Below are 25,288 nucleotides of genomic sequence, written 5' to 3' on the forward strand. Positions count from 1 at the left end.
GTCTCAGATCAAGGATCATTTGATATCATTATAAAACAGCAAGATAGTAATTACACTAAGCTATCTTACGGCACACTAAGTAATGATTATTAAATAGATGATTCAATTGACCATCTCAACTATTTGCAATATATATATATATATATTCGTTCTGAGAGAAGCTACACCTAACTTCTCCATAATCTATTATTCGTAAATTACTATACAAATTACTATGTATTAATTACATTAAGTCAGTGGTTCAGCCTGTTTGGGTAAATCATGCATTTCAAAATCTTCTGGATGTTGAACTTGACCTAATTCCTGTTGATCAAGCATATTATCAAAGAAAGTAGTTCGTAATTCTTTCCATCTTGTCAGATAAGTAGATAATGTTACTAATAAAACTCCACTTAAAATTTGTAAACACCACCATAGTATTGAAGTTGGGAATTTTCTAGTATAAGACCATACCACAATTAAATTTATAATATGAACTGTAATAGCAAAATCCCAAGCTAATTTTGATCTTCCAACTATTATAGTAACAAATAATACACATAATAAAGAATCAAATAACCATAATGCAAATAATATTAATCCCATAGCATTATCCAGTGCCACCAATTCCCACAGAAATATCCAATCAAGTTTAAAATCATATCCATTTAGTGATGCAACAAGGTAAAATATTATTAATGCTGAAAGGTAATAAAAACATTGTAAAATAATGATTTGAAATAAAAGTTTCGAAGGACTAGAAATATCACTGGATTGATACGCATTCACCAATCGCGTATATCCACTATTGAATAGCATGATATTTTGATTTTGATTATGATTTTAATTATGATTATTTTGATGAATTAACTAATGACATCAAATCAACTAAGGCTCAGTTAAAAGTTTGTAATTAACGGTTCGCAATTAGCGGGTATAAGCGAAAATGGAGATTGTCCTGCATATAGGTCTATACTATATTTACAAAAAGTCATTAAGTTATAAGTTATATAATTATTTACTTTCTCTTCTTACCTTTCCCATCTTTAGCCTTAGGATTTCTCTTTTGATCAGTCATTCTATCAACTTTAGTCTTTTTATAAGATCTAGCACCTTTAGTTTCTTTCTTTTCTTCAAGTGCTTTACGTTTCTTAGAATTAACCTTCTTACCATGTTTAGTTAATTGTCCCATAACTTCAGTTTGATTCTCCTTTTTCAGTTCAAACCAAGTTCTTTTAGGTCTAGATTGAATTTCCTTTTCATGTTTCATCATATTAGAAGCTTTTTTCAATTCCATTTCTGCTTGTAAGATTTCTTTCTCTTGCTTTTCTTCTTCTAATACTTCCTCTATAACTGATGCTTTAGATTCTAAAATCTTATTTAATTTTTCAACTTCAATCCAATTTATAGTTCTTGAAACAGCTTTATTTTCTCCTTCTTCTTCTAATGATTTAAGTGCTTCCTTAACAATGGCTCTTTCTTGACTTGATTCTCCTATAAATGATATAGATGTACCATCTCTACCAGCTCTAGCAGTTCTACCAACTCTATGTAAATAAATTTCATACGTCTTTGGCATATCGAAATTTATAACTACTTCAATTTTTGGAATATCTAACCCTCTAGCAGCTAAATCTGTACAAATTAATACTGGAACTGTTAAATTTTTAAATTCAGTAACACTTTTAAGACGTTGTTCTTGAGTTAAAGATCCATGTAATTCCGATACTTTCATACCTAGTAAACCTAATAAGATTCTTAATTTATGAGCTTGTTCCTTTCTAGCCACAAAAACAACTATTCTTTCTTGTTGAGGTAATTCTTTAAGTAAATTAAATAATAATGCTGGTTTTAAATTATCTCTTTTTCTAATACGAACAAATTGTTGAGTTAATTTAACAGCAGCAGCTTTTGGAGGATCTATCATTATACGAACTGGTTTTTGTAATGATAATTGAATTAAATCATGAATTTTAGTATTCATAGTAGCAGAAAATAATAAAGTTTGTCTTTTATGTTTAGGAATTAATGATAAGATTTCAGTTAATTCAGCTTGGAAACCTTCATCTAACATTCTATCAGCTTCATCAATGACTAAAATTTCTAAAGCATCAATTGAAAAAGATGGAGAATTTCTTATATGATCAATTAATCTACCTGGAGTAGCAATTACTATATCAGGACGAGATTTTAATTGTTGTTCTTGTTGTCTTAAATTAAGACCACCAACGGCTAATCCAAAATTTAAATTATTAACAAATCTACCTAATTTTTTACCAACATCACAAACTTGAATAGCTAATTCTCTTGTAGGAGTTAATACTATGACTCTAGTAGTGGCTATTTTGGCTGGTTTATATAATAATCTTTCTATTATAGGAATCATATAAGCGGCAGTTTTACCAGAACCAGTTACGGCACCAGCCACTATATCTTTACCTAATAATGCAATGGGGATAGATGCGGATTGAATAGGTGATGGTTTTACATAACCTAATTGTCCTAACCCTTTTAAAACAGGACGTGAAAGTTGTAAAGATTGGAATGTTACATGAGTTTGAGTTTTGGCATTAGATGATTCTTCTTCAGTGGCATAAAATTCAGCCATATCTTCTTTACTGTCTTCCTTTTCTTCAGAAATGTCACCTTCATCACCTCCTTTAAGGACCATTTCTTCTCCAACTGCTTCTTCTTCTTCCTCTTCTTCGTCTTCGTCTTCATTTTCTTCTTCTTCGTCGTCGTCTTGATCTTCTTCAGCACCCATCCCGAATCCATCCATGGCCAACTCATCTTCGTCTATTTCTCCTTCTTCTACTACTTCTTCCTCGTCTTCTTCCTCGTCTTCTTCCTCGTCTTCTTCCACTTCCGGCTTGGAGTCTTCAGTACTGGCCAAATTTACCAATCCCCCCTTTCTTCTTAAGATTCCATCCAAATCTACATCCTTATATTCAACGTCTTCGCCATTCTTTTTCTTTTCAAGATTGAAATCCCATCCATCGAAAGATTCTACATTCAGAAACCCATCTATACTAAAGGTGAAATTAGGATTGATATCATTTTCTTCTTCTTTTTCTTCTTCATCTACATTTACTCCATTAGCATTGGATTTAGACTTAGACTTGGCTTTAGACTTAGACTTCGACTTCTTCGATGCCTTAGCCTTCTTTATCTTTGCAAGTTCTGGTTCAGACTCATATTCCGATTCAGATTCATATACTATTCCTCCTTCTCCTTCCGAGTCGGACTCTATGGTTGCTATCAAATCGTCTCTTTTACTCATTGATAATGGTAGTACTACTTTGAAGTGGTCTAACTGCAAAATATTAAATAATTTATTTATTCATATATATACATAAGAGAGATGAGCATAATGCGCGAAAAATCAGAAATCAGAAATTTTTTTTTGCGTCGGCATTTTGTTGCTAAAAAAATTTAACTCGAAATTAACTGCGTATAAAGGGGCAGTAGAGTTAATGGGTAATGACTAATGTACAATTAATTGATGAAATTGATGGGTAATGGGTGAGTGATAGTTACCAATTATGTATAATAAAAGTCTTGCTGTATATCTAACAATTCATCATTATTATAATAGTCAGTATCTATTTCTTCTTCCTTTGCCGATATACCTTCTAAGGATAATAATTGAGTATTTCTTCTAATATCCAATAGTCCTTGAATTTGTAATCTTGTATCATCAGAAACTTCATTAAATAATCCCTTTTGTAATTTAAGTCCATCTAACCAAACATATTTATTGACTTCTGTATCAGTATAGAAACTAAGAAGTCTTTTCTTATGAGCTCCATAAATGGTAATTCTTTCATATGAGATAGTTCCCTTAATGGAAATTAATTTATCATTAATACGACGATCACTTTCTCCAATATGTTCACCAACTTTAGTTGATTCAAATGAACTTATATCAGAGATACGAATAGCTTGTGATTCCATTTCTTCATAAGTTGGATTATGTGATAATTTTTCGGCAAAAGCCTTATAATAAATAGATTGACGATTGGGTGAAAGTATAATAAAATAAAATTTGGCACTTGAATTGGAGGAGGTAATTGTTTTCCTATGAGCATGATGATTATTATTATAGAGGGCATTATCTCTTAATAATGATTCTCCATGAGATTCGCTATATACCCATAGACCTTTCAATAATTGAATAGCTCTTTGTTCTGATACAAAATCTATTACTTCTTGTTTTAAATTATCATTAAAAGCTTCGAATTGTGATGCCCATTTAGCTCTATGAGCTTCAATAATAGAATTACTCTGATAACTTCTCATTTCTTGTGATGATTTATGAGCAGTTATATCTAAACAATCTTCAAAAGTTTTATAATGATTAGTTAATTCTTGTTCTATAGATTGAACATTTGATTTTAATAATTGAAGAATTTTATCAACATCAGCTTCACTTAATTCCGCTTTAGTTTCTTGCCATAATACAAGACAATTATTCATTGTATAATAAATCATTAATTCCCAACTAAGAATTGAATTAGATATCATAGGATATTCATCTCTTTTATCATATAAAATCAGTAACCACATTCTTGTACATTTATTAATAAAAAGATATAATGGGAAAGTTCTTGAATGTTCACTTAACATTAATTCTTCATGAAATCTCTTTTTAAATGTAAAATTTGGATCCTTTAAAAATACTTTTAAATTCATAGCTAATAAAAGGTTAAAATTTTCAATAACAAAATTTCTAGGATTATCAGTAAAACCAGATTTAATATATTCTTCAACTGTAGCAGCAGTACCATATTCATTTAATGAAACTTCTAAATAAATGAATAAATTATTAAGTAGAATTTGATGAGATTTTATAGTAAGATCAAATTTAGTAGAATTTAAATAACTATTAACATTAAAATAAGTTAATTTTAATTTATTAATTGATTCATTAATTAATTTATCATCAGTTTCAATCAGATTTCCAACTGAACTGAAAAATGTTACATGTTTTAATCTACCAATTAAAGTAATTAAACCAGGATAATTAAATTTTAAAGATTGATTTAAAATATCAGTAATTAATTTAATTGAATGATAAGTAATTTTATTATCTTGAAGATACAATTTTGTAGTTAAAATATCCAATACATCTAAATAATCCACTAATGAATCTAATAAAGGTAAATAATTAGATAATTGATCTAATTTAAAAATTGTTCCTGACATAACAATAACAGATATTTTAAGAATTGCCTTATAAGTTTCTGAAGACATATTTGAACTTATTATGGAAAATAAAGTTGAAAATAATGAATGATCTAAAGATATAAAATCATTATAAGTTATATTATTACTGATTATACAATCTAATAATTTAGCAAGAACTACAATAGAATTAACTTTCTCTTGTTTGTCCTTACCTAAAATATTTGATCTTAAGATTGTAGCATAAGTTTGACTCGTTGAACTATCTAATTTCTTAACTGAATTTGGTGACGTAGGAGTAGAGGGAGATTTGGCTAAAAGTTCATTTAATTTATGATTAATGCTTCGTGATGTTTCTGACATGGTGGATGGGTAATGAATGAATAGAAATAAATAGTAAATAGTAATAGTAATAAATATAAGTGGTGCTGAAATTGATATTTGCGATTTTAAGGTACAGTTGTTAAATGGGCACAAAAAAAATTTACCGAGTTTTAATTATCGTCTAATAATTTTTGAGACATAAGCAGAAATCGGACAAGTACAGACAATACAGACAATAATAATACTACTGACATTTCTATAGTAACTCTAATAAATTACAGGCATTTATAGACTCGGACCGAGTGATACACTACACACTATACACTACACATTTATATACCTACCGTAGTAAAAGGGACCCGTATACCACAAGCCATAATTATATCCGCATATAGATACAATTTCTGACACGTCCTAATTGGGAATACGTCCCCGTACAGCATGCACCGGATTTGTCGCACTCAGATTGGGAAAGTAAGAAAGAAAAGGACATAAGAACACTCTTACATATGTAATTGAACAGACACTAAGTACACTAACCAGACACTCAGCAGACTCCAAACCAACACCAACCAATCTCTGACACACGGTCAACGTCCCTACCAATTATCTATGAAATATCTCTAAAAACACCTAATAAATTTACTAAAACCATTATGAATAATCCAGTCACGTGCACGGCTCGCTCTCCGTCGCTCTCTCCCCCTACCTAATTAAGCCAAATTTCCGCTACCCCCATCACTATAATTAACTATGGGAAAAAATTGATGAACATGGCTCTGAAACCAAATGGACCTGCCCAACTCAATTCCAACTAATTTACTGACTTAATTATAGTATAACACTAGTTAATAGTGGACCAGTGATAGTGTATAAAATTTTGCAGCAAACTGTATACGGTCCGAGTTTAGTAGTCAAAGTGAAAAAAATAAATTCATAGCTATAACCAGCCTTTTATCATATACTAATAGTATTTTATAAAGTAGTATAATTAACAGACAGTCAGTAACAATTGTGGGTGCAATACAAATTGTTGGGATTGCAGAATGAGTTTTCTAAGACGGGATAAGTCTAAGCAGAACTTGAGACCTTCACCACTCTCGTTATCTTCATCAAATCATCACCATAGTACTGCTGGTCAGTCTGATACTCGATCCACCAGAAGTTCCATAGGTGAATTGGATTTACCCTTGTCACCTACCAATAACGAAACCAGTGCCACATCAATTACCACCGATAATAATATTAATACTTCCGATCAAATCTTTAATAACAATTTCGAAATGCTGGAATCGGCAAGTCCTTCCGTGTCGGATTCCTCTAAACAACCTCCTATAACTACAACTATCAAAAAGAAGTCATTGACTCCCAGTGAGAATTATAGTCCTCGGTCCTCGGTGGTTTCCTTGCCTCAATTACAGAATAATAACAATAATAATGATCATAACACTACTACTAATAATATAGATAATAACACCAACAATACTCACAATAACAATAATAACTTAAAAGAAAATTATCGAGGTTTCCATGCTAATAAACGCCCTACAGGCATAGCCAATGTTCCACCATTGTCGCAACCCATCAAGCCGAGATTTAAAAAGAAATCAGGCTCATTATTGGGGAAATTCATCTATCTGAGTCGTAAGGATTCCGATGGATCTCATCATAATTTCTTTTCGGAAGATAGTGGGAATGATTCTACTCATGCATCTAATGCTTCCAGTAGACAGAGTTCAGTATCAGTTGGTACTGGTACTGGTACTGGTAGAACCTCTTCAGTATCAGGTCTTACTCCATTACCTATAACATCTCAACAGCTGCCTCTGCAACTGCCAAGACATCTGGTATCTGATCAATCTCACCGTACTTCTACTTCAACCATTCCTTCTTCAACTGCTTCTACCAAGCATAAGTTCAGAATCCCTTCCATATCTTTAGAACATCATCATCATACTCGATATTATCATCCTCACCATCCTAGTGTGGTTGAAGTTGAGCCAGTAGTTACTCCTCCTACACCATCGGACGTACCAATTGAATCAGACGCTATTTCTTCTACTCCGCCTAATTCTAAATCGTTGACTACTTCTCCACTTCCCCAATCACAATCACAACCACAACCACAACCACAACCTCCATCATTTGATTTAAATCTAAGTGAAATGCAAGGAATAGTTAAAGATGCAGATTCCAATGCTTCTACTAGTAGAAAGAATAGTGCACAAGAACTGGGAGTAGCCAATGGTAAGGATTTAATGACGGCTCCAAGTAGTATTTGGAAAGCACCTGATAGTTGGGATGTTAAAGTAGATGGACCTGTAAAGACAGGAGAACTTGTAGTATCTGATTCAGATGATACGGATGAAAAGGGAACGATTAATAATGATTATCCTCACAATCACCATGATCATAATCGTAATCATAGTCATAATCATCTTGCTGGTAGTGGATTCGAGCTTAAGTCCGGCTCGTCATCTTCGGCAGCCAGTCTTACTCTGACAGAAGATGTTCATCATGTTATACATCATCATCATAAACCTCATGTGCCTCATGCTCATTTACCTAATCTATATGGAACTCATCAACATTCTCATGTAGTCCCCATCGACCCCAGTGGGAAACCTACCAATCATATTGTTCGAGTGTTTCGAGAAGATAATACATTTACCACCATCTTATGTCCGCTAGAAACAACTACGGCTGATTTATTAAAGATTGTCCAAAGAAAGTTCTTTCTCGAATCCATATCCAATTATCAAATCTCCGTATGTATAGGGAATTGTGTGAAAGTATTAGAATCATTTGAAAAACCCCTAAAGATTCAAATGGGTTTACTTATGCTTAGTGGATATACTGATAATGATAATTTAAAAATCATTGGCCGAGAAGATTTATCATTTGTGTGTAAATTTGTGGTGGAGAATGTGTTTTTAAGAAACTTGACTCATGATGAAGAAGTCATGTTATCGAAAGATTATGTGGATGTCAATATATCAGGACTTAATTTAAAGAACATTCCCATAATCTTTCATCAACATACGTATGAGATTGAAAAGTTAAATGTAGCAGATAATCCGGCCATATATATCCCATTAGACTTTATACAATCATGTAATAACTTGACGAGTATAGACTTTTCCAAGAATGGATGTTCAAAATTCCCCATGAATTTCCTTGAAGCTAAGAAATTGATTACTCTTAATATAGAAAAGAACTTTCTCGATGAATTACCATCAAAGATTAATCATTTGAAGAATCTTGTCCATTTGAAACTTAATCTGAATCAGTTATCTTCATTACCGAAATCATTTGGAAGATTGAAGAATCTCGAGACTTTGAACTTATCGTCGAATTATTTTAATAGTTATCCGGAAGCCATAAGTGAATTAACCAATATAAAGGATTTGGATTTCTCCTATAATGATTTATCCGAGATTCCTGAATCCATATCGAAATTAACGAAATTAACTAAACTTAACTTATCGACTAATAAACTCAGTAAATCATTACCACCATACTTCACACAAATGATAAGTTTAAAGCGATTAGATATTCGATATAATCAATTATCTAATGTCGATGTGCTTGGATCTTTACCTAATTTAGAAGTCACCTATGCCTCGAAGAATATGATTACTACTTTCAGTGATAAAATGGAATCCCTTCGTTTATTACATTTCGATAGAAATCCTATAACCAACTTACAATTTGAGAATCTCTTGGAATTATTAACTATTCTTGATTTATCTAAAGCCAAAATCACTTCTATACCTGGAGAATTCATTACGAAGATCCCCAATGTCGAGAAGTTTGTGCTTGATAAGAATCATTTGGTTAATTTACCTAATGAATTGGCTACTTTATCTAAATTGGCTTCATTGTCTTTATACTCAAATAACTTACAAGTGTTACCTTCCAATATCGGACAATTGACGTCTCTTCAGTATTTGGATCTTCACTCCAATAACTTACAGAGTCTTCCCGATGATATCTGGAAGTTGAACTCTCTTGCGGTATTGAATGTCTCGTCGAATATCTTGACGGCATTGCCCAAACCTCCATTATCACTTGCGAAGAGAATCTCTTCTACGGCTAATTTCAGAAGTATTGAAGGAGCTGTCAGTACTACTGACAATGATACTGAAGAAGAGTTTGGCGAGAGCAGTTCATCGTCGTTGGATTTGGCCCATACTTCAGCTTCATTATCTGACTCACTTTTGGTATTAACACTAGCCGATAATCGATTAAATGATGAATGTTTCAGTTCCATATCATTTATGGTCCTGTTGAAGGCCCTAAACTTATCGTATAATGATTTACTTGAGATCCCCGAGGGGGCCCTAAGAAGACTCACCAAATTGAATGAATTGTATATCTCAGGAAATGAATTGGCTACTATTCCTGCCGATGATTTAGAGAACTTAAAGGCCTTAAAGTTGTTATATCTTAACAATAATAAGTTGGTAACCTTACCAGCGGAATTAAGTAAATTAACTAACTTACAACATTTGGATGTAGGATCTAATCAATTAAAGTATAACATATCCAATTGGCCATACGATTGGAATTGGCATTGGAATAAGAATTTGAAATATTTGAATTTCTCGGGAAATAAACGATTTGAAATTAAACAAAGTCATGTTAAGAATCCTGAAACTGGTGAAGATTTCGATAGTTTATTAGTATTAAAACATTTAAAAGTATTAGGATTAATTGATATTACTTTAACTACCACTTCAGTGCCTGATCAAAGTGCCGAAATGAGAATTCGAACCACTACTTCGGAATTAGATAATATTGGATATGGAGTATCTGATTCAATGGGGATGAGAGAATTTGTATCTAATCGAGATGTATTTATTCAAAAATTTAGAGGTAATGAAAAGGAAGTATTAATTTGTCAATTTGATGGGAAAAGAGGTATGCCTAATCAAGGTCATAGAATATCTTCATTAACTAAGAATTTGTTTGTCCCATTATTTACTAATGAATTAAATAAAATTACTGATGATGGAGAGATTAAAGATGCATTAAGACGAACATTTTTAAATCTTAATAAAGAAGTTAATGGGATCTTATCGGCCAAGAAGAATGGATCTTTTAATCCTAATCCTCAATTACTTAAAGATGCACTTGACTTAAATCTTTCCGATGATGGGAATGCTGGTTGTGCAGTGACAGTCATTTATATTAAAGATAAAAAACTTTATACCGCCAATATTGGAGATATTGAAGCTATCTTATCTCGTAATAATGGTGATCATATAATGCTTACCAATAAACATGATCCAACCACCAGAACAGAATTTGAAAGAATTAGAGCTTCGGGAGGTTATGTGTCTGGAGATGGAGCATTAGATGGAGATTTGCCAATTTCAAGAGGGGTAGGATTCTTTAATTATTTACCTCATACACATTCAGGTCCTGATATATTTGAATTAACATTAACTTCAGCTGATGATATGATTGTAGTGGCTACAAGATTATTATGGGAATATATATCTTATGAATTTGCCGTAGATATCTTAAGACAAGAGAAGGATGATCCTATGCTTGCCGCTCAAAAATTAAGAGATTATGCTATTTGTTATGGAGCTTCCGATAAAATCGCCGTAATAGTTATAACTTTAGGTGAACAAAAATCTAATCGAACTCGATTTGGTTCTAATGCTTTATATAATAATTTAGGTAGAGAAGGAGATATGCTGTTTAGTAAAAAGAGAAGAGATAGACCAGCGGTTACGGGAGATTCATCATTAAGAAGATTAGAAGAAGAAATTGAACCACCCATTGGAGAATTGGCTCTTGTATTTACTGATATAAAGAATTCAACTTTACTTTGGGATACTTATCCTGCACCCATGAGATCAGCTATCAAAACTCATAATTCAATAATGCGTCGTCAATTAAGAATTGTTGGAGGTTATGAAGTTAAAACTGAAGGTGATGCATTTATGGTATCATTTCCTTCACCTACTTCTGCATTATTATGGTGTTTTAATGTTCAACAAAATTTATTAACGGCTGATTGGCCTAGTGAAATCTTAGAAACTGATCAATGTTGTGAAGTTACTGATGGTAAAGGCAATATAATCTTTAGAGGTTTATCAGTTAGAATGGGGATTCATTGGGGTTCTCCAGTATGTGAAGCAGATGTAGTTACTGGTAGAATGGATTATTTTGGTCCTATGGTTAATAGAACTTCAAGAATAAGTGCTGTAGCTGATGGAGGACAAATTGCTGTAAGTTCAGATTTTCTTGATGAAATTAAAGCTCTTTATAAAATTCATGAGAATATTGAAAAGGGTCAAACAACTTTAAGTGAAGCTTATCAAGGAAATCTTCAAGCAGGAGAAATTATTGAACGAGAAATATCTTCAATTGAAGAAAGTGGTTCAGAATATTTCACCTTGGGAGAACGCAAATTAAAGGGACTTGAAACTCCAGAACCAATAACTTTAGTATATTCTGAGAAATTAAAATTAAGATATGAATTCTTTCAAAAGAGAATGTCTCAATCGGAACAATTCGATCTTAGTACAAGAATTGTAGGAGCTTTACCAGTAGAAACAATTTATGGACTTCGAACAATTTCTTTACGATTAGAGAATATTTGTTCGACATTAAATGGGAGTCATTCAGTTAATGAAACATTTCAAAATTCTTCAGGAGTTATATCAGAAAAGATGAATACGACATTTAAAGAAAGTGATTTAGTAGGACTTTTAAATCATATTGTTACAAGAATTGAGACTTGTAGTGCGACATTATTCTTACGTCAACAAATGAGTATAACTACTGGTAAAGGTGGAGGATTCGAACCTTCGAAGCCAATTGGGAAAGTTATGGATGAACTTGAACAATTAGTGCAATTACTTAAGGGAGAACTTTCTCGAGCCCATTAAATTAAGTTAATAAATTTGGATAGGATTATATATAGACGTTTATTCTTTACTTAACAATTAATTAACAATTAATTAACAATTAATTCATAATTAATTAATAATTATATATCTATTGAGATTTCTTTTCTGTAACTTTAGATTTACCTAACACCTTCTTACGTTGTTTAATCATATAAGTATAGAGCATATAGAAACCAGGAATATAAGTAAATAAAATAACAATTAAACCATATTTAAGCCATACTCCAAATACATTGGCTGCTTCATCTAATGAAAGATAAATCATATAAGTTTCAGATGCCACACCAGTAGGATATAATACATAAAATGTAGTATATCTTAACCAAGTTAACCAATCAGGTACAGATTGAGGATCCATAAGATTAGCAGCATAATAAGAATATCTAATTATTTCAGTAATTGACCAACTTAAATTTAAACTAATATAAATCCAATGATAATTGGCAGGAGATTCAGGTAATAATTGACAAATCCCCCAAACGATTAATAATCTTGAAAATACTTGAGTTGTCGTAGTAAAAATTGGAGATTTAACAATCCCAGTAGCAGAATTATAAATTTCAATTATTGCAAATGTTTGAATTAATGTTGTAATAAAATTGGTCTTTTCAAATAAGTATGGTTGTCCTACTAATAAACCTAAGAATATAGTATTAAAAAATACAATTGTCCATAAAGAAGAAGAAATTGAATTATAAGCAATAAGCCATTTTTTAGGATGTGCACCTTCTCCACTGGCAGATTTTGCTGATACCATAATTACGAGTTCTATATATTAATGTGGGAAATGTGAAGATTAATGTATTACGACTAGTTAAGTTAAGCTATATAAAAAATTAAAAATTGTTGGTATTTTTTCGGTGAGTGTCGCAACTTGTTGGAGTACTTAGTGACTTTTAGATCTTCCCAATACCTTTTTACGTTGTTTCAACATATGACCGTAGAGAAAGTAGAAGCCTGGAATATACGATGATAAGCCGAATATAAGGAAGTAATAATGATAATAGGGAGAATTTTTAACACTAGATAATGAAAGATAAACTGTAGCAGATTCACTAATTAAACCTAACGGATATAATATTAAGAAAGCCGAATACCTTAACCATAACAAAAACCGAGGACATAACTTACCATTATCAATTAATTTAAATACAAAAAATGTATATCTAATGATATCACTTAATGACCAAGCCCAAAGGATAGTATTAAAGAAAATAAAATTATAATTACCAGGACTTGTAGGTATAGTATAACAAATACCTAAAGTAATTAAAGATCTAGCCGCAGCTTGAACAATTAATGTAGGAATAGTAGATCGAACTAATCCTAATAAAGAATGAATTAATTCTAAAATTGAATTAAATAATTGAGTATATACGAGGAACTTATGAGGGAATTCATCATGAATTAATTGATGATTCAAGTAATAATTGGTAGGATCTTTAACAATTAAAACTTCATAAATATCCTTAATTGATCTAGTAAGGATACTTACCCATAACACAGTCGAAACTGAATTATAAATTATTAAATAGAGATTGGATAATCTAGACATTTTGATTACTAGGAGAAACGTTATATACGATACTACTCTACTCTACATTAATAGTATTAAAACTATTATCTTCAAATTCCAATTGAAATTTATACTAGACATGTGAATCATATGCAAAAAAGATGTAGCAGAAAAAAGCTAAGCTAAGCTATAACCAAAAAATTTATGGGGAGACGGAAATAAAAGGTAATATTCTAATTATATACATGGTATGTGACAATAACAATAATAACTATCTAAAGTTATTGATTTTCATATTTCTTAAGTATATTAAGTAAACCTTCTTCATCTGCAGCAATTAAATTTTGATCCCAATCAATTATTAATGGAGCTCTAAAGAGATCAGATGGAGAAATGTCAGTGATATCGTCTTCTTTAATTTCTTGTAATTTATTAAAAGTTTCTTCAATTAATGAATATTCGCCTTCATTAAATATTCTATTTTTGAAAGTTGGTGATACACTTTCTAATCCTCTAAATGTAACTCTTTGAGTTGCTTCAGGTGCAATACTAACTCTATCCTTTAAGAATGGATAACAATTGCTAAGAGCTTGTTTACTCTTGGCATCATGTAAACAATTAGAAGCTAAATATTGATATTGAGAAAATGTAGGAATTTTATCCTTCATTAAATCAATTTGAAATTGATTAGTTGCTTTAGCTGGTAATTTAATAAATGCTCTATCCAAGAGATGATATAAACTAACAGAAAGTGGTATCTTAGTACTATGAAAAATACTGATAGTAGCAGGTGATTGCTGTAAAGTTCTGAAAAGTGACATAATTAAATTATTATGTGTGTTATATTATAAGTAATGTAATTGTATAAGTAAAGGAAAGTAAAAGATATTCTGAATTGTGGGGATGAGTTGTAATTAACTATTTATATGCAACTACCAATTATCCGGGACTTGACCTTACCTTAATTGATAACTAAATCGTAAGGTTCTTTTAAAATTTTAATTATAACAAAACATGACTGAAGTTCCCCCGGAGTATGATTCCCATTTTGACATACTTGCTTTCGGACTTTTACTTCCAGTAGGGTCCGCTATACCGCCTCGGCAAAAAGGGAGTGAGTGGCTCTCTAAAAACAAAAATAAAAAATAAAAATAAATATGACATGACTCAAATGTCGCGGCGATGATCCTCATTCTGCATCAATTTCAATTTCAATAGTTGCATGTCGCACACTCACGCGACATTTTATCTGCTACTATGGCGTAATATCTTTAACCTCAAGTCACACTTTATCATAATCAAGAAATACAAATAGAAATAGTCTGACATTGTAAACAGTTACTGAAAAAACTTATTAAGTGACTATGTGCAGATTCATGATCTATAAGGGTAGGGACCCTATGGTCCTCTCAGATTTACTCACTAAACCTGCACATTCTATAATTAATCAATCATTTGATTCTCGACTTCGATTAGATATGAGAAATCCAATTAATGGTGATGGATTTGGGGTTGGATATTATACTGCAAATCATAAACCTTGTGTATTTAAAGCGATAACTCCCGCCTGGAATAATGTGAATTTAAATAATTTATCAATGTGTACTGAATCAAGATTAGTATTTGGACATGTTAGAGCTTCAACTCAAGGAGTTTTATCAGAAACTAATTGTCATCCATTTTCTTATGGGAAAATTATGTTTATGCATAATGGAGGAATATCATCATTTGATCTTATTAAGAAAAGATTAATAAATTATATAGAAGATAAATTCTTTTTCATAATTCAAGGTTCAACTGATCTGGAATGTTGTTTTGCATTATTTCTTGATACTTTATTTAAGATGGGTTATGATCCTGCTGATCGAAATATTCAATATTCTAATATAATTTTAAGAAAAGCATTATTAAAAACAATAGAATTACTTAAAGATTGGCAAACTTCAGTTACTAGTGAACCTTCATTATTAAATTTTGCAATAACTGATGGAGAAAGTATAGTTATAAGTCGATATGTTACATCAAAAACTGAAGAAGCTGCTTCATTACATTTTAGTACTGGATCAAAATTCTTTGAATATGAACCAGGATTATTTAAAATGGAAAGATTAAATCGATCTCAAGATGTAATCTTTGTTGCTAGTGAACCATTAACTTTTGAAAGAGGTGATTGGTTATGTGTACCATCTAATACAACTTTAACTATAACTAAAAATAATACAGTATTAATGCATCCAATTGAAGATGAATTTTATGGAGCCAATGAAAGATCATCTGATTTAGCTATAAGTAAAGGTTTAATGGGTGGAGTACCTACAAAACGTCATGCTCAACAAGATAATTCAAGTGATGAAATAGATTCTACAATTGCTGAATTACCTCCTCTTGAAAGAGAAGGTAGAAAAATGTCAACTGAGGCAATTGTATTTTAGTTTATTGGTTTTATTAGTTTATTCTACAGGGGATATCTTATAGATATATTAAATAAATTAATCATGTCATTGAAGAAGTTTACTTCTATTTTTGTAAAATACACTATATTAATGAATGAATATTTTAACCCTAACCCTTACTAGCAGCTCGAGTTAATTTGGTACCATTTGTATCACTACCAACTTCTAAATCATCTCCATCATCTTCTTCATCATCTGAACTTGAACTAGATTCTTCACTAGAATATGTATCATGATCATCTTGACCTCTTAATAAACCTGATGAATCATATAATGGATGCGATTTTTTATATGACATTCCATCATCATTAGGATCTACATATTCATCAGCATCTTCAAATTCAGCTTCAGTAATTGAACTACTTCTATTTGCTTCTTTAATGGTAGTGCTGGTATTAATAGTACTAGTACTAGTAGTTGAAGATGAAGTTATTTCACTAGTGGTAGCAGGATTAGTTAATTGCAGTGTCATATAATTTGTAAAATGATCATCATCATCAGATTCAGATTCATCACTATCAGTAGTTCGATGTTTAGTATCAACATCCACTTGATTTTCACCACCTTCATTGATTACATCTTCAACTTGTTCTTGATCTTGATCTTGATCTTGAATTTCATCTTGTCCAAATCCTTGACCTATATCATGATCAACATTAGGATCAAAGATTAAACCACTTTTAACTTCTTCAATAATTTCATTTATACCTCCATCACCATCATCAAATGTATTATTACCTTCTTCATCTTCTTCATCTTCTTCATCTTCTTCTCCTCCACCTAAAATAGCATTATACTTTTCTCGAGTATCAAATAATACATTATTAACATAATCTTCCCAAACTTCATCTTCAACTTTTAAATCAATTAATTCACTTAATGAATTGGTTGGATATAATTGAATAAATTTAACAACTTCTTCTGCTATTAAAGTTAAATGTCCCATAAATCCTAATCTTAAACCATTATTAGAATTTTCATAATCGGTACATAATTTTTGTCCTTCAATTATCTTATTGGTTATATCACCTAAATGAAATAAATCAATTGCTAAAAATTTATTAAATCCAATATCCATTGATCCATTAAGAATTTGTTGAACAATATCAAATACAACATTATGTAAGAAATTATTCCATGGAAATTTAAAAAACATTGATAAAATATTAGATATAATTTGAGTATCAAATAAAGCAATCTTTAAGTAATCTCCTACTACTGGATTAGCTCTAATTTGTTCTTCAGTTAAATTGGCATTAGCATGAGGTTCTTCTTCATCTTCATCATCTTCATTCATGGAATCTCCTATATGTAACTTTGAGTTATTAAATGAATCTATAGTGTCATTAGCGTAATCATTATTAGTATTGGTGGTGGTTGCAGTATTGGTGGAAGTAGTATTAGTGATAGTAGATGTAATACTATCAGTAGTTAGATCAGCATCTTGATCATTATCATTGTCATCATTGTCATTTTCTTCGGGAAGAACTATTATTTCATTATATTTGAAACTAATTGGATCATACTCTTTCATTTTGGTCCTTAATTCATCACGTTCTTTAACTACATCAAAACCTTTATTATCATTAAGTAAAGCCATATTTGAACAATGTAATAATTCAGCAATTAATTCACAAATTTTAAATCTTTCAAATCCTAAAGGTTCAATTTCTCCAAATGGAGTTTTTAATTTACTTTCAGAATTATCTTGAATTAATAATTGATTAAAATCGGCAATTTTACTACCAAATACTTTTAATAAATGTCCCAAATAAATTGGATCTCTACCAGTTGGAGGATGACTTTCTAATGTAATATATAATACTGGTAAAATATCATAATCTGAATTATTCTTACGAATAATTTCTATAATAATTCCCACTCCATTAGCTAATGCATAACCTCCCTTTAACATAATTGTACATAAACGATCCATTTGTTCAAATGATACTAATTCTCTAGTTAATTCATTTGGTCCAATGGTTGAATTATCAGTAGTTGAATTAGCAGATATAGTAATTAATGCCTTTAAAAAATCGGCAGCAGATGATTGTCGTATTAATAATTCATCTTCTGATTCTAATTTAGAAATACCTTCAGTAATATCTAAAGCATTAATTAAATGAGTTATTAAATTCTGAGTTTGTAAAAAGTCTATTATCCCCGTTGAATTCTCTGGTTTATCAGTAGAAATTAATTTTAATAAAAAGTCCATTAATGGTGGATTAGATAAATGATTCATGAATTTATCAACTAAATTTAATTGATTTTCAATTAAATAAGTAATCATTTCATCACATTTCATATCTAATAAATGTTCCATAATCTTAGTGAAATATGATGATAAATTAATTGATAATGGACTTTTGGTTTCAAGAATTGACCATAATTTATTAAGATCAAGTGTAGATTCCATAACAGTATCAGTTAATGACCATACATCAGCACTTAAAATTTCCGTAGCGATGGCTGCTCGTCTTGTGGCTCTTTCTTCAGGGCTTTCATCATTGTCACTAGTAATATCAGCTGCATCATCATCAATCTCTAATGATCTATCTTTGTCATCATCGTCTTCATCTTCTTCTTCTTCGTCTTCGTCTTCATCTTCTGCTCCAACTTTATCTTTATGTTTATCTTTATCTTCATCTTTATCTTCAACATCTTTAACTACTGCTTCATCTCCTTCCCCACTCTCGGACTTATCAGATTGTTTCTTATTTTTGGTATTCAAATTCGAATTCGAACTCGAATTCGCATCTGAACTTGATTTATCTTCCATATCTTGATCAATACTTTCTTCATCTTTGCTTTCTGTCGGTGTCTTGTCACCCTCAGATACGACCAAGTCGGTCAACATCCCCAACACCTCTTGCTCTCGTAAGAATTCTAATAACATGGGATTGTTTGATATTAACTCTTGTAATAAATCATTTTCATCCAAAAGTTTTAATAATACATCAAATGAGCTTGAATACAGTAAATCTCCCAGTTCTTGATTAATAGTGTGGTTTTCTAAGATGGTGGAGATGTTGGATAACGACGTGAACCCGTTGCTGAATTTCCAAAACAGTCCCGACATGAGCTAAGCTATTGATTAATAAAAAGACTAAAAAGAATGAATAAGTGAGTTAATGAAAGAAAGAAAGAAATTAATATTAAATATTAATATTAATATAGACCGTTAAATTGTATTGTCTATGACCCTAATTAAATTCTATTTGGATATGTGTATAATGATTCTAGACTTTAGTAACCTATGGCCCATAAGTCTTAGCATCCGTCTCTTCCTGGGCTTGTCTGGCTGCTGCGCTTACCTGACTTCCAGTATACACAATTCCAAACTCGTCAGTGTAACTTTATTAAAAATATCTTTGTTATATTTCTACCTAATCTACTGACCCGCCAATTTGCTACTGCGCTCGCTGGACCTCTGGACGACTGCCTAAAAAAATTTTCGCAATGTTACACAAAGGTTACCGGCGAAAAATGAGAAAGAAAGAACCACTAATAGTTACTGCCTTAGTGAGTGAAGAGAAGACTCAAACCACTCACAAGACTTGAGGTTAGTCTATAGTAAACTAAAGTATAGTAGCCAAAAGTTATAGGGAACAATAAGATGTTTAATAGTTTGAAAACCAGAGGCGTTCAACTCTCTGTGCAAGCTCTTAGGAGTCGTTCATTGGCTACAGCTCCTGCATCAATATCATCATCTATACCAACTCCAACTCCAACTCCAACTGCAACTGCATCATCAACTGCATCATCAATACCTAAACCAGACTTAAGACCATTAAAGTTGAACTCTAATGGATCAAGAGACTTATACGCCATTTTCAAATTACATAATATGCCTTATATGGTAACTAGAGGTGATAAAGTATACTTACCATTTCGATTGAAAGGTGCTCGTGTAGGTGATCTGTTACTATTAAATTATGTAACTACTTTAGGATCTCCAGAATATACTTGTAAAATTGATGAAGGTATTCCAACGGATTTATATAAATTAAAAGCCAGTGTGGTTGAAATTACTCGAGAACCATATTATGAAGTATATAGAAAGAAGCAAAGATGTAGAAGATTAAAGACTTTCCCTGTGGAACCTTATCAAACTGTATTGATGATTAATGAGTTAAAACTCACATAATCTTGTAAATAAATTATATGTTAACTACTTATATATAGATTAAATACATGTTAACCTATTTAAGATTTATTTCTAGCTCGAATAGCTTCAGCTAATTTAGTAGTTTCAAATGTAAAATTTGGATCGGGTACAGTAAATTCATCATCACTTAATTGTTGAGCAGTTGGCCTTATACCAGAATCAATAGTAAGACATCTCATAATAAATTTCATAGCTTCTGATGACATAGATACATCGGGAGATAATTTCCGTTCAATATCTTCAACAAATTGTTCAGCTGATTTAGTACCTGACCAAGGTCGTTTACCAGTAAACATTTCTATAACAACACATCCTAATGACCAAATATCAACTTTAGCACTATAACCAACATAATTCCGATTTTTAAAGATTTCTGGTGCCATACAATATCTAGTTCCCTTAAATGAATTCTTCATATCATTAGCATATATATCTTTTGAACGTTTAGAAATTCCAAAATCAGATATTTTACAAGTACCTTTATCATCTAATAATAGATTATCAGCTTTTAAATCTCGATGTAATATTCCATTATCATGAAGATATTGTAAACCAGATAATACTTGTTTAATAATAAATCTTACTAATGGTTCATCAAATTTACCCACACTCTTAATACATGATCCAATAGATCCTCCAGGAACATATTCTAAAAAGATATTATATTCATTATTTCTTTGTGAATGTCCTAAATATTGAACGATATTTTCATGATGTAAATCTTTCATATTTTCTACTTCCTTTAATAAATCAACTGAAATTTGTGATTTAGGACTATATACAATTTGCTTTACAGCAAACATTTCTTTAGTAGTAACATTAAATCCTAAATATACTGTACCAAATGATCCACTACCAATCTCATCACCTTTAATCCAAGCAAATTCTTTAAAATCTCCATTCTGACTATTTCCAACATACTTAACTTCTGCAAGTCCAGTAAGTTCAATACCTTTAGTACCCCAAAGTTTTGTATTTGATCTCTTTATGCTTTTATTATTCTTATAATTATGCTTGGCTTCAATACAAGCAGCTCGAATAGATTTTAATCTACCTCTACCAAAATTACCATTACCTACTTCAGGTTCAAATTCCTTTGGAGTTATAGGAGACTTATTGGCATTAGAAAATGTTCTGGAAATTGTAGGTTTCCTACTTGGAACTAATTCAGAAGCATTAGAATTTGAATTAGAATTGGCATTGGCATTGGCATTGGCATTGGCATTGGCATTGGCATTGGCATTGGCATTGGCATTGGCATTGGAATTGGAATTGGAATTGGAATCGGAATTGGGATTGGCATTGGGATTAGGTGTAGACGTAGGTTCATTAATTATCGGCTTTTCAAGATCAGTTCCTGAGAAATATCTATCAAAATTCTCATATACTTCCAATATAGGAGGTCTAACACCTAAAGGATTATTATTTAGATTACTATTGGCTCTATCTCTTAAAGAAAACCTTCTAATGGCAGGTTTAATAAAGAATTGATCATCACCTATACTATCAGGTTTAATATCTGATATAGCTACATCATCAAAAATAATGGTATTTTCTTTAAATAAATCTTCATTTCTTCGAGAATTAATACTGGAATTTCTACTACTGGAAGTATATTTTCGATCTATAAGTGAACTAGTAATACTAGAGATAGATGATTTTCTATTTCTTCTCAGAATTGAACTAGTTCTTCTAAGATCTGGTGGTGGAGGTGGTGGAGCCTTTCTTTTAGGTACTATACCTTTATCCTTATCTTTATCACTTGAAGTTCGAGATTGACCTTCAAATACTGATAAATTACTTGGACCAATGGGACTCTTTTTATCATCTTTTAAAATTGAAACTGTAGTTGCTGATACAGGAGATCTATGAGCATCAGTTAATGAAGAATCTTGTATAGTTGCAATTGGTTTGGGAGCAGTTTGAAATTGTTTATTCTCTCTTCTCTTTTCAAAATCAATTAAATTTTCTCGAGGAGGTAGAATCTTAAATGATGAAGATGGCAGTTCATCTTTTCTAATAGATTCACTGGATATGATTCTTTTAGCTGGGATTTCTAAATGCATAGGGAAATCATGATTATTTAAATGTTTTCTATATGATTTACTAGCAATATCATCTAAAACATTTCGTTTAGCATGAATTTGTCGTAACATATAATCTCCCTTAAAATTTAAATAATCTGTATCTTTATCTTTTGAACTTTCAAGAAGATATTGAGGTGTATGATTATATTCAAAAGATTTTGAATCTGATGAAGTAGTTGAAAAAGCTGTAGTATCTGGTGAATGAACTGAATGATGAATTACAAGTTTACAAGTATCTTGAGTCTTTAATACTTGTAATAATATTTCTTCAGGTAAGGCTAAACCTTCTTCAGCTCCAAAATCTGTTAAATGGAAAGTAACATCTTCTGGATCAACAAGTCCTAATGAATCAATTACTTTTAATTTAATGGCTGTATAACTTAATTTATCATTATCTGATAATAATACAGGTATAAATTTCTTATTATCATCACTAACTAATATGGTGGTTGTAGTTATAATGGATTTTTGTTCTTTAGCCTTAGGTAAATATTTCTCTTCAAGATTAATATATGTTGTATGAGCACTTTCAATAGGACTTGGTCTTGGACTTGGACTAGGAATTTCAATTGGACTAGGTAAAGTCTTTGGTCCATCCACTGGACTTATAATACGACCATTCAGTCTTATAATAACTTTTTCTACATTATTATATGATGTTGATGTTGATGCTGATATTGATGTTGATGTTAGTGTCATTTCAGGAGAAATTTCTTGAACTGTTTGAGGAATAGTTGTTTCTCCAGATTTTTTAGAACTATGGCCAAGTTTCAGTTTTGATGATTTATCAACGCTATATTTCTTAAGAGTATTAATAAATCCACCCTTTTTGGAATCTTTAGGAGTCTTGGTACTTTGACCAAAGGCTGTAGCCTTAAGAAATCTAGAAGTTGGACTTTCATCATTATGACTTTTACCATTCGATCCATTATTAATTCCTCCATTATCCTTTTGAGTACTACCTTCATTAGATCTTGTTCGATTATGTTTTCTTAAAAAATTAGAAGATACAGATGATGCAAAATCTAAACCTGAATTTTTAAATGTACTTGGATCAATATATGAAAAGGGTCTTTGTTTTGATGATTTTAAATTTCCATAACCTAAATTAAATGTAGAATCTGAAGGAGATAATGATGCAACTGATCTACGTTTGCTATAATTACTAGGTGGTTTCCCATAATCTGATAATGTAGTACCTAAAGTATCCAGTGAAATCAGAGAATCTGAAGTTTTCCGACTATGTTGTAAATTTTCTAATTCATAACTAAAGATTTCCTTTTTAAGTAATTCTAGAAATCTTTCTACACTATTAATTGGTCCATCTATAATTAATAATTTTGAAAATTGTTGCCATGTTGGAGAATTAACATCATAATTTTCTAAATCTAGGAGTCTATTACCGGATATTTCATTCTTTTTAAATACTTCTTTCCATGAATTATTAAATCCATTATCTTCTAACCATTTTAATACATTTGGCATCAGCCATTTACCAGATCCACTGGTTGATGAAGTTCGAGTATTCATAGCATATCTAACAAATCTCATATCTTTATTAGATCTTTCCAGAGGTAAAGTTGAAACTGAAGTAGCAGATGCATTAGAGATTGTTGAAGATTCTGAACTTTGACGAACATGATTAACTAATCCATGACTTATTGGAGGTTTAAATTCATGAAGTTTATCAGTAGTAAAGTTTTGAGATAACTCTACTGAACTTTGACTATATCTATTTACATCATTAGGTAAAGTTGAATTAGTTAAATAAGTAGTTAATGCTGTTGGAGAAGTATCTTGATTAGGATCCTTTATTGGTGGTAAAGGTATAACTTTATCAATCAGATCAATTGATAATGTATGAATCCCAATTTCTGAAGGATATGGAAGGGTATTACTTGATAATGGCATATCTTGAAATTCTTCTACTGTCTTATCATGACTATTAAGTGATTTATCATTATGAGATGTTGCCTCTATTAAGGGAGTACTTTGAAAATTAAATCCATCATTATCTTCAATTTCATTAACATGATTTGGATCTTCTTCTTCATCTTCTTCTTCTATTAATTCGGTAGTTAATGATAAGAAATCATCCAGACTAGCTGATATTTCCGAGTCCATACTATTTCGGTCTTTAGAAGTAGGTGAAATATGAGTTTGGTTATGACTTTGAATATGACTTGGACTTTGACTTGGACTTTGACTATGACTTTGACTATGATTTTGAGTAGGCGCAGTATCTAATTCACTTATACCATATATTTGAGGTAATGACGTTGTATGAGGTGGAGGAGGCGGTGCGACATTAGTACCATTAGTTAATGGATTTCGGTAGATGTCGCTCTCGGAGAACACGCGAATTTTTGGTTTGGATACTTGGATTTGACCCTGGTTACCATTATGGTTTAAATTTGGTGATACCATGGATATATCTAATTGATTCCGATGGGATGGGCTATTAATAGAAGTCGACGTAGTAGATAAAGTAAATGGAATTATATGAGCATTAAAGATATGTAAATTAGACGCCAGAGTAGACGCCGGATTCTCTTGATTCCTCAGAATCGTCATGGGTTTGACAACCTTTATTGGTACTATTAGATTAGTGTTAGTAGTTCTTATTAACTATGTAATTATAATCTGGT

At 31.1% G+C, this 25,288-nt stretch overlaps 11 protein-coding genes across 11 annotated transcripts; 3 read left to right on the top strand and 8 right to left on the bottom strand. All coding sequences in view use genetic code 12, as the record gives it.

Moving 5' to 3' along the window:
• Window positions 1-131: 131 nt before the first annotated feature.
• SYS1 (Sys1p) lies at window positions 132-897 on the bottom strand. The gene has a single exon (XM_064883644.1). The coding sequence runs from the start codon at window positions 796-798 to the stop codon at window positions 229-231; it is 570 nt and encodes a 189-aa protein (XP_064739083.1). The 5' UTR covers window positions 799-897; the 3' UTR covers window positions 132-228.
• On the bottom strand, window positions 872-3,325 carry DRS1 (putative ATP-dependent RNA helicase). The gene has a single exon (XM_064885669.1). It carries the CDS (start codon window positions 3,257-3,259, stop codon window positions 998-1,000), a length of 2,262 nt encoding a protein of 753 aa, XP_064739084.1. The 5' UTR covers window positions 3,260-3,325; the 3' UTR covers window positions 872-997.
• Window positions 3,326-3,327: 2 nt separating this feature from the next.
• LMO1 (Lmo1p) lies at window positions 3,328-5,609 on the bottom strand. The gene has a single exon (XM_064881004.1). It carries the CDS (start codon window positions 5,524-5,526, stop codon window positions 3,520-3,522), a length of 2,007 nt encoding a protein of 668 aa, XP_064739085.1. The 5' UTR covers window positions 5,527-5,609; the 3' UTR covers window positions 3,328-3,519.
• Window positions 5,610-6,221: 612 nt separating this feature from the next.
• Window positions 6,222-12,395, top strand: CYR1 (adenylate cyclase; the record flags this gene model as incomplete). Its single annotated transcript, XM_064879753.1, has 6 exons — window positions 6,222-6,589; window positions 6,788-7,226; window positions 7,398-7,470; window positions 7,534-7,905; window positions 7,996-9,594; window positions 9,688-12,395. Exons 1-6 carry the CDS (start codon window positions 6,534-6,536, stop codon window positions 12,393-12,395), a joined length of 5,247 nt encoding a protein of 1,748 aa, XP_064739086.1. The 5' UTR covers window positions 6,222-6,533.
• Window positions 12,396-12,504: 109 nt separating this feature from the next.
• On the bottom strand, window positions 12,505-13,173 carry RJT21DRAFT_1745 (enoyl-CoA hydratase; the record flags this gene model as incomplete). The annotated part of the gene is made up of 1 exon (XM_064883566.1): window positions 12,505-13,173. One exon carries the CDS (start codon window positions 13,171-13,173, stop codon window positions 12,505-12,507), a length of 669 nt encoding a protein of 222 aa, XP_064739087.1.
• Window positions 13,174-13,302: 129 nt separating this feature from the next.
• On the bottom strand, window positions 13,303-13,971 carry RJT21DRAFT_112306 (uncharacterized protein; the record flags this gene model as incomplete). Its single annotated transcript, XM_064880070.1, has 1 exon — window positions 13,303-13,971. One exon carries the CDS (start codon window positions 13,969-13,971, stop codon window positions 13,303-13,305), a length of 669 nt encoding a protein of 222 aa, XP_064739088.1.
• Window positions 13,972-14,213: 242 nt separating this feature from the next.
• RJT21DRAFT_112307 (uncharacterized protein) lies at window positions 14,214-14,753 on the bottom strand (the record flags this gene model as incomplete). The annotated part of the gene is made up of 1 exon (XM_064880071.1): window positions 14,214-14,753. The coding sequence occupies one exon, from the start codon at window positions 14,751-14,753 to the stop codon at window positions 14,214-14,216; it is 540 nt and encodes a 179-aa protein (XP_064739089.1).
• Window positions 14,754-15,024: 271 nt separating this feature from the next.
• DUG3 (glutamine amidotransferase subunit) lies at window positions 15,025-16,429 on the top strand. Its single transcript, XM_064883647.1, has one exon. The coding sequence runs from the start codon at window positions 15,297-15,299 to the stop codon at window positions 16,362-16,364; it is 1,068 nt and encodes a 355-aa protein (XP_064739090.1). The 5' UTR covers window positions 15,025-15,296; the 3' UTR covers window positions 16,365-16,429.
• On the bottom strand, window positions 16,425-19,889 carry RJT21DRAFT_92445 (uncharacterized protein). Its single transcript, XM_064885670.1, has 4 exons — window positions 19,179-19,889; window positions 17,025-19,052; window positions 16,644-16,934; window positions 16,425-16,598 (listed from the first exon to the last, which is right to left on the bottom strand). Exons 1-4 carry the CDS (start codon window positions 19,462-19,464, stop codon window positions 16,495-16,497), a joined length of 2,709 nt encoding a protein of 902 aa, XP_064739091.1. The 5' UTR covers window positions 19,465-19,889; the 3' UTR covers window positions 16,425-16,494.
• RJT21DRAFT_19090 (mitochondrial 54S ribosomal protein bL21m) lies at window positions 19,767-20,562 on the top strand. The gene has a single exon (XM_064883645.1). It carries the CDS (start codon window positions 20,002-20,004, stop codon window positions 20,530-20,532), a length of 531 nt encoding a protein of 176 aa, XP_064739092.1. The 5' UTR covers window positions 19,767-20,001; the 3' UTR covers window positions 20,533-20,562.
• BCK1 (mitogen-activated protein kinase kinase kinase) lies at window positions 20,562-25,260 on the bottom strand. Its single transcript, XM_064883646.1, has one exon. It carries the CDS (start codon window positions 25,212-25,214, stop codon window positions 20,592-20,594), a length of 4,623 nt encoding a protein of 1,540 aa, XP_064739093.1. The 5' UTR covers window positions 25,215-25,260; the 3' UTR covers window positions 20,562-20,591.
• Window positions 25,261-25,288: the final 28 nt, after the last annotated feature.

The sequence above is a fragment of the Scheffersomyces amazonensis genome, assembly GCF_036850825.1.
Source record: "Scheffersomyces amazonensis strain UFMG-HMD-26.3 chromosome Unknown RJT21scaffold_2, whole genome shotgun sequence".
Lineage (NCBI taxonomy): Eukaryota > Fungi > Ascomycota > Pichiomycetes > Serinales > Debaryomycetaceae > Scheffersomyces > Scheffersomyces amazonensis.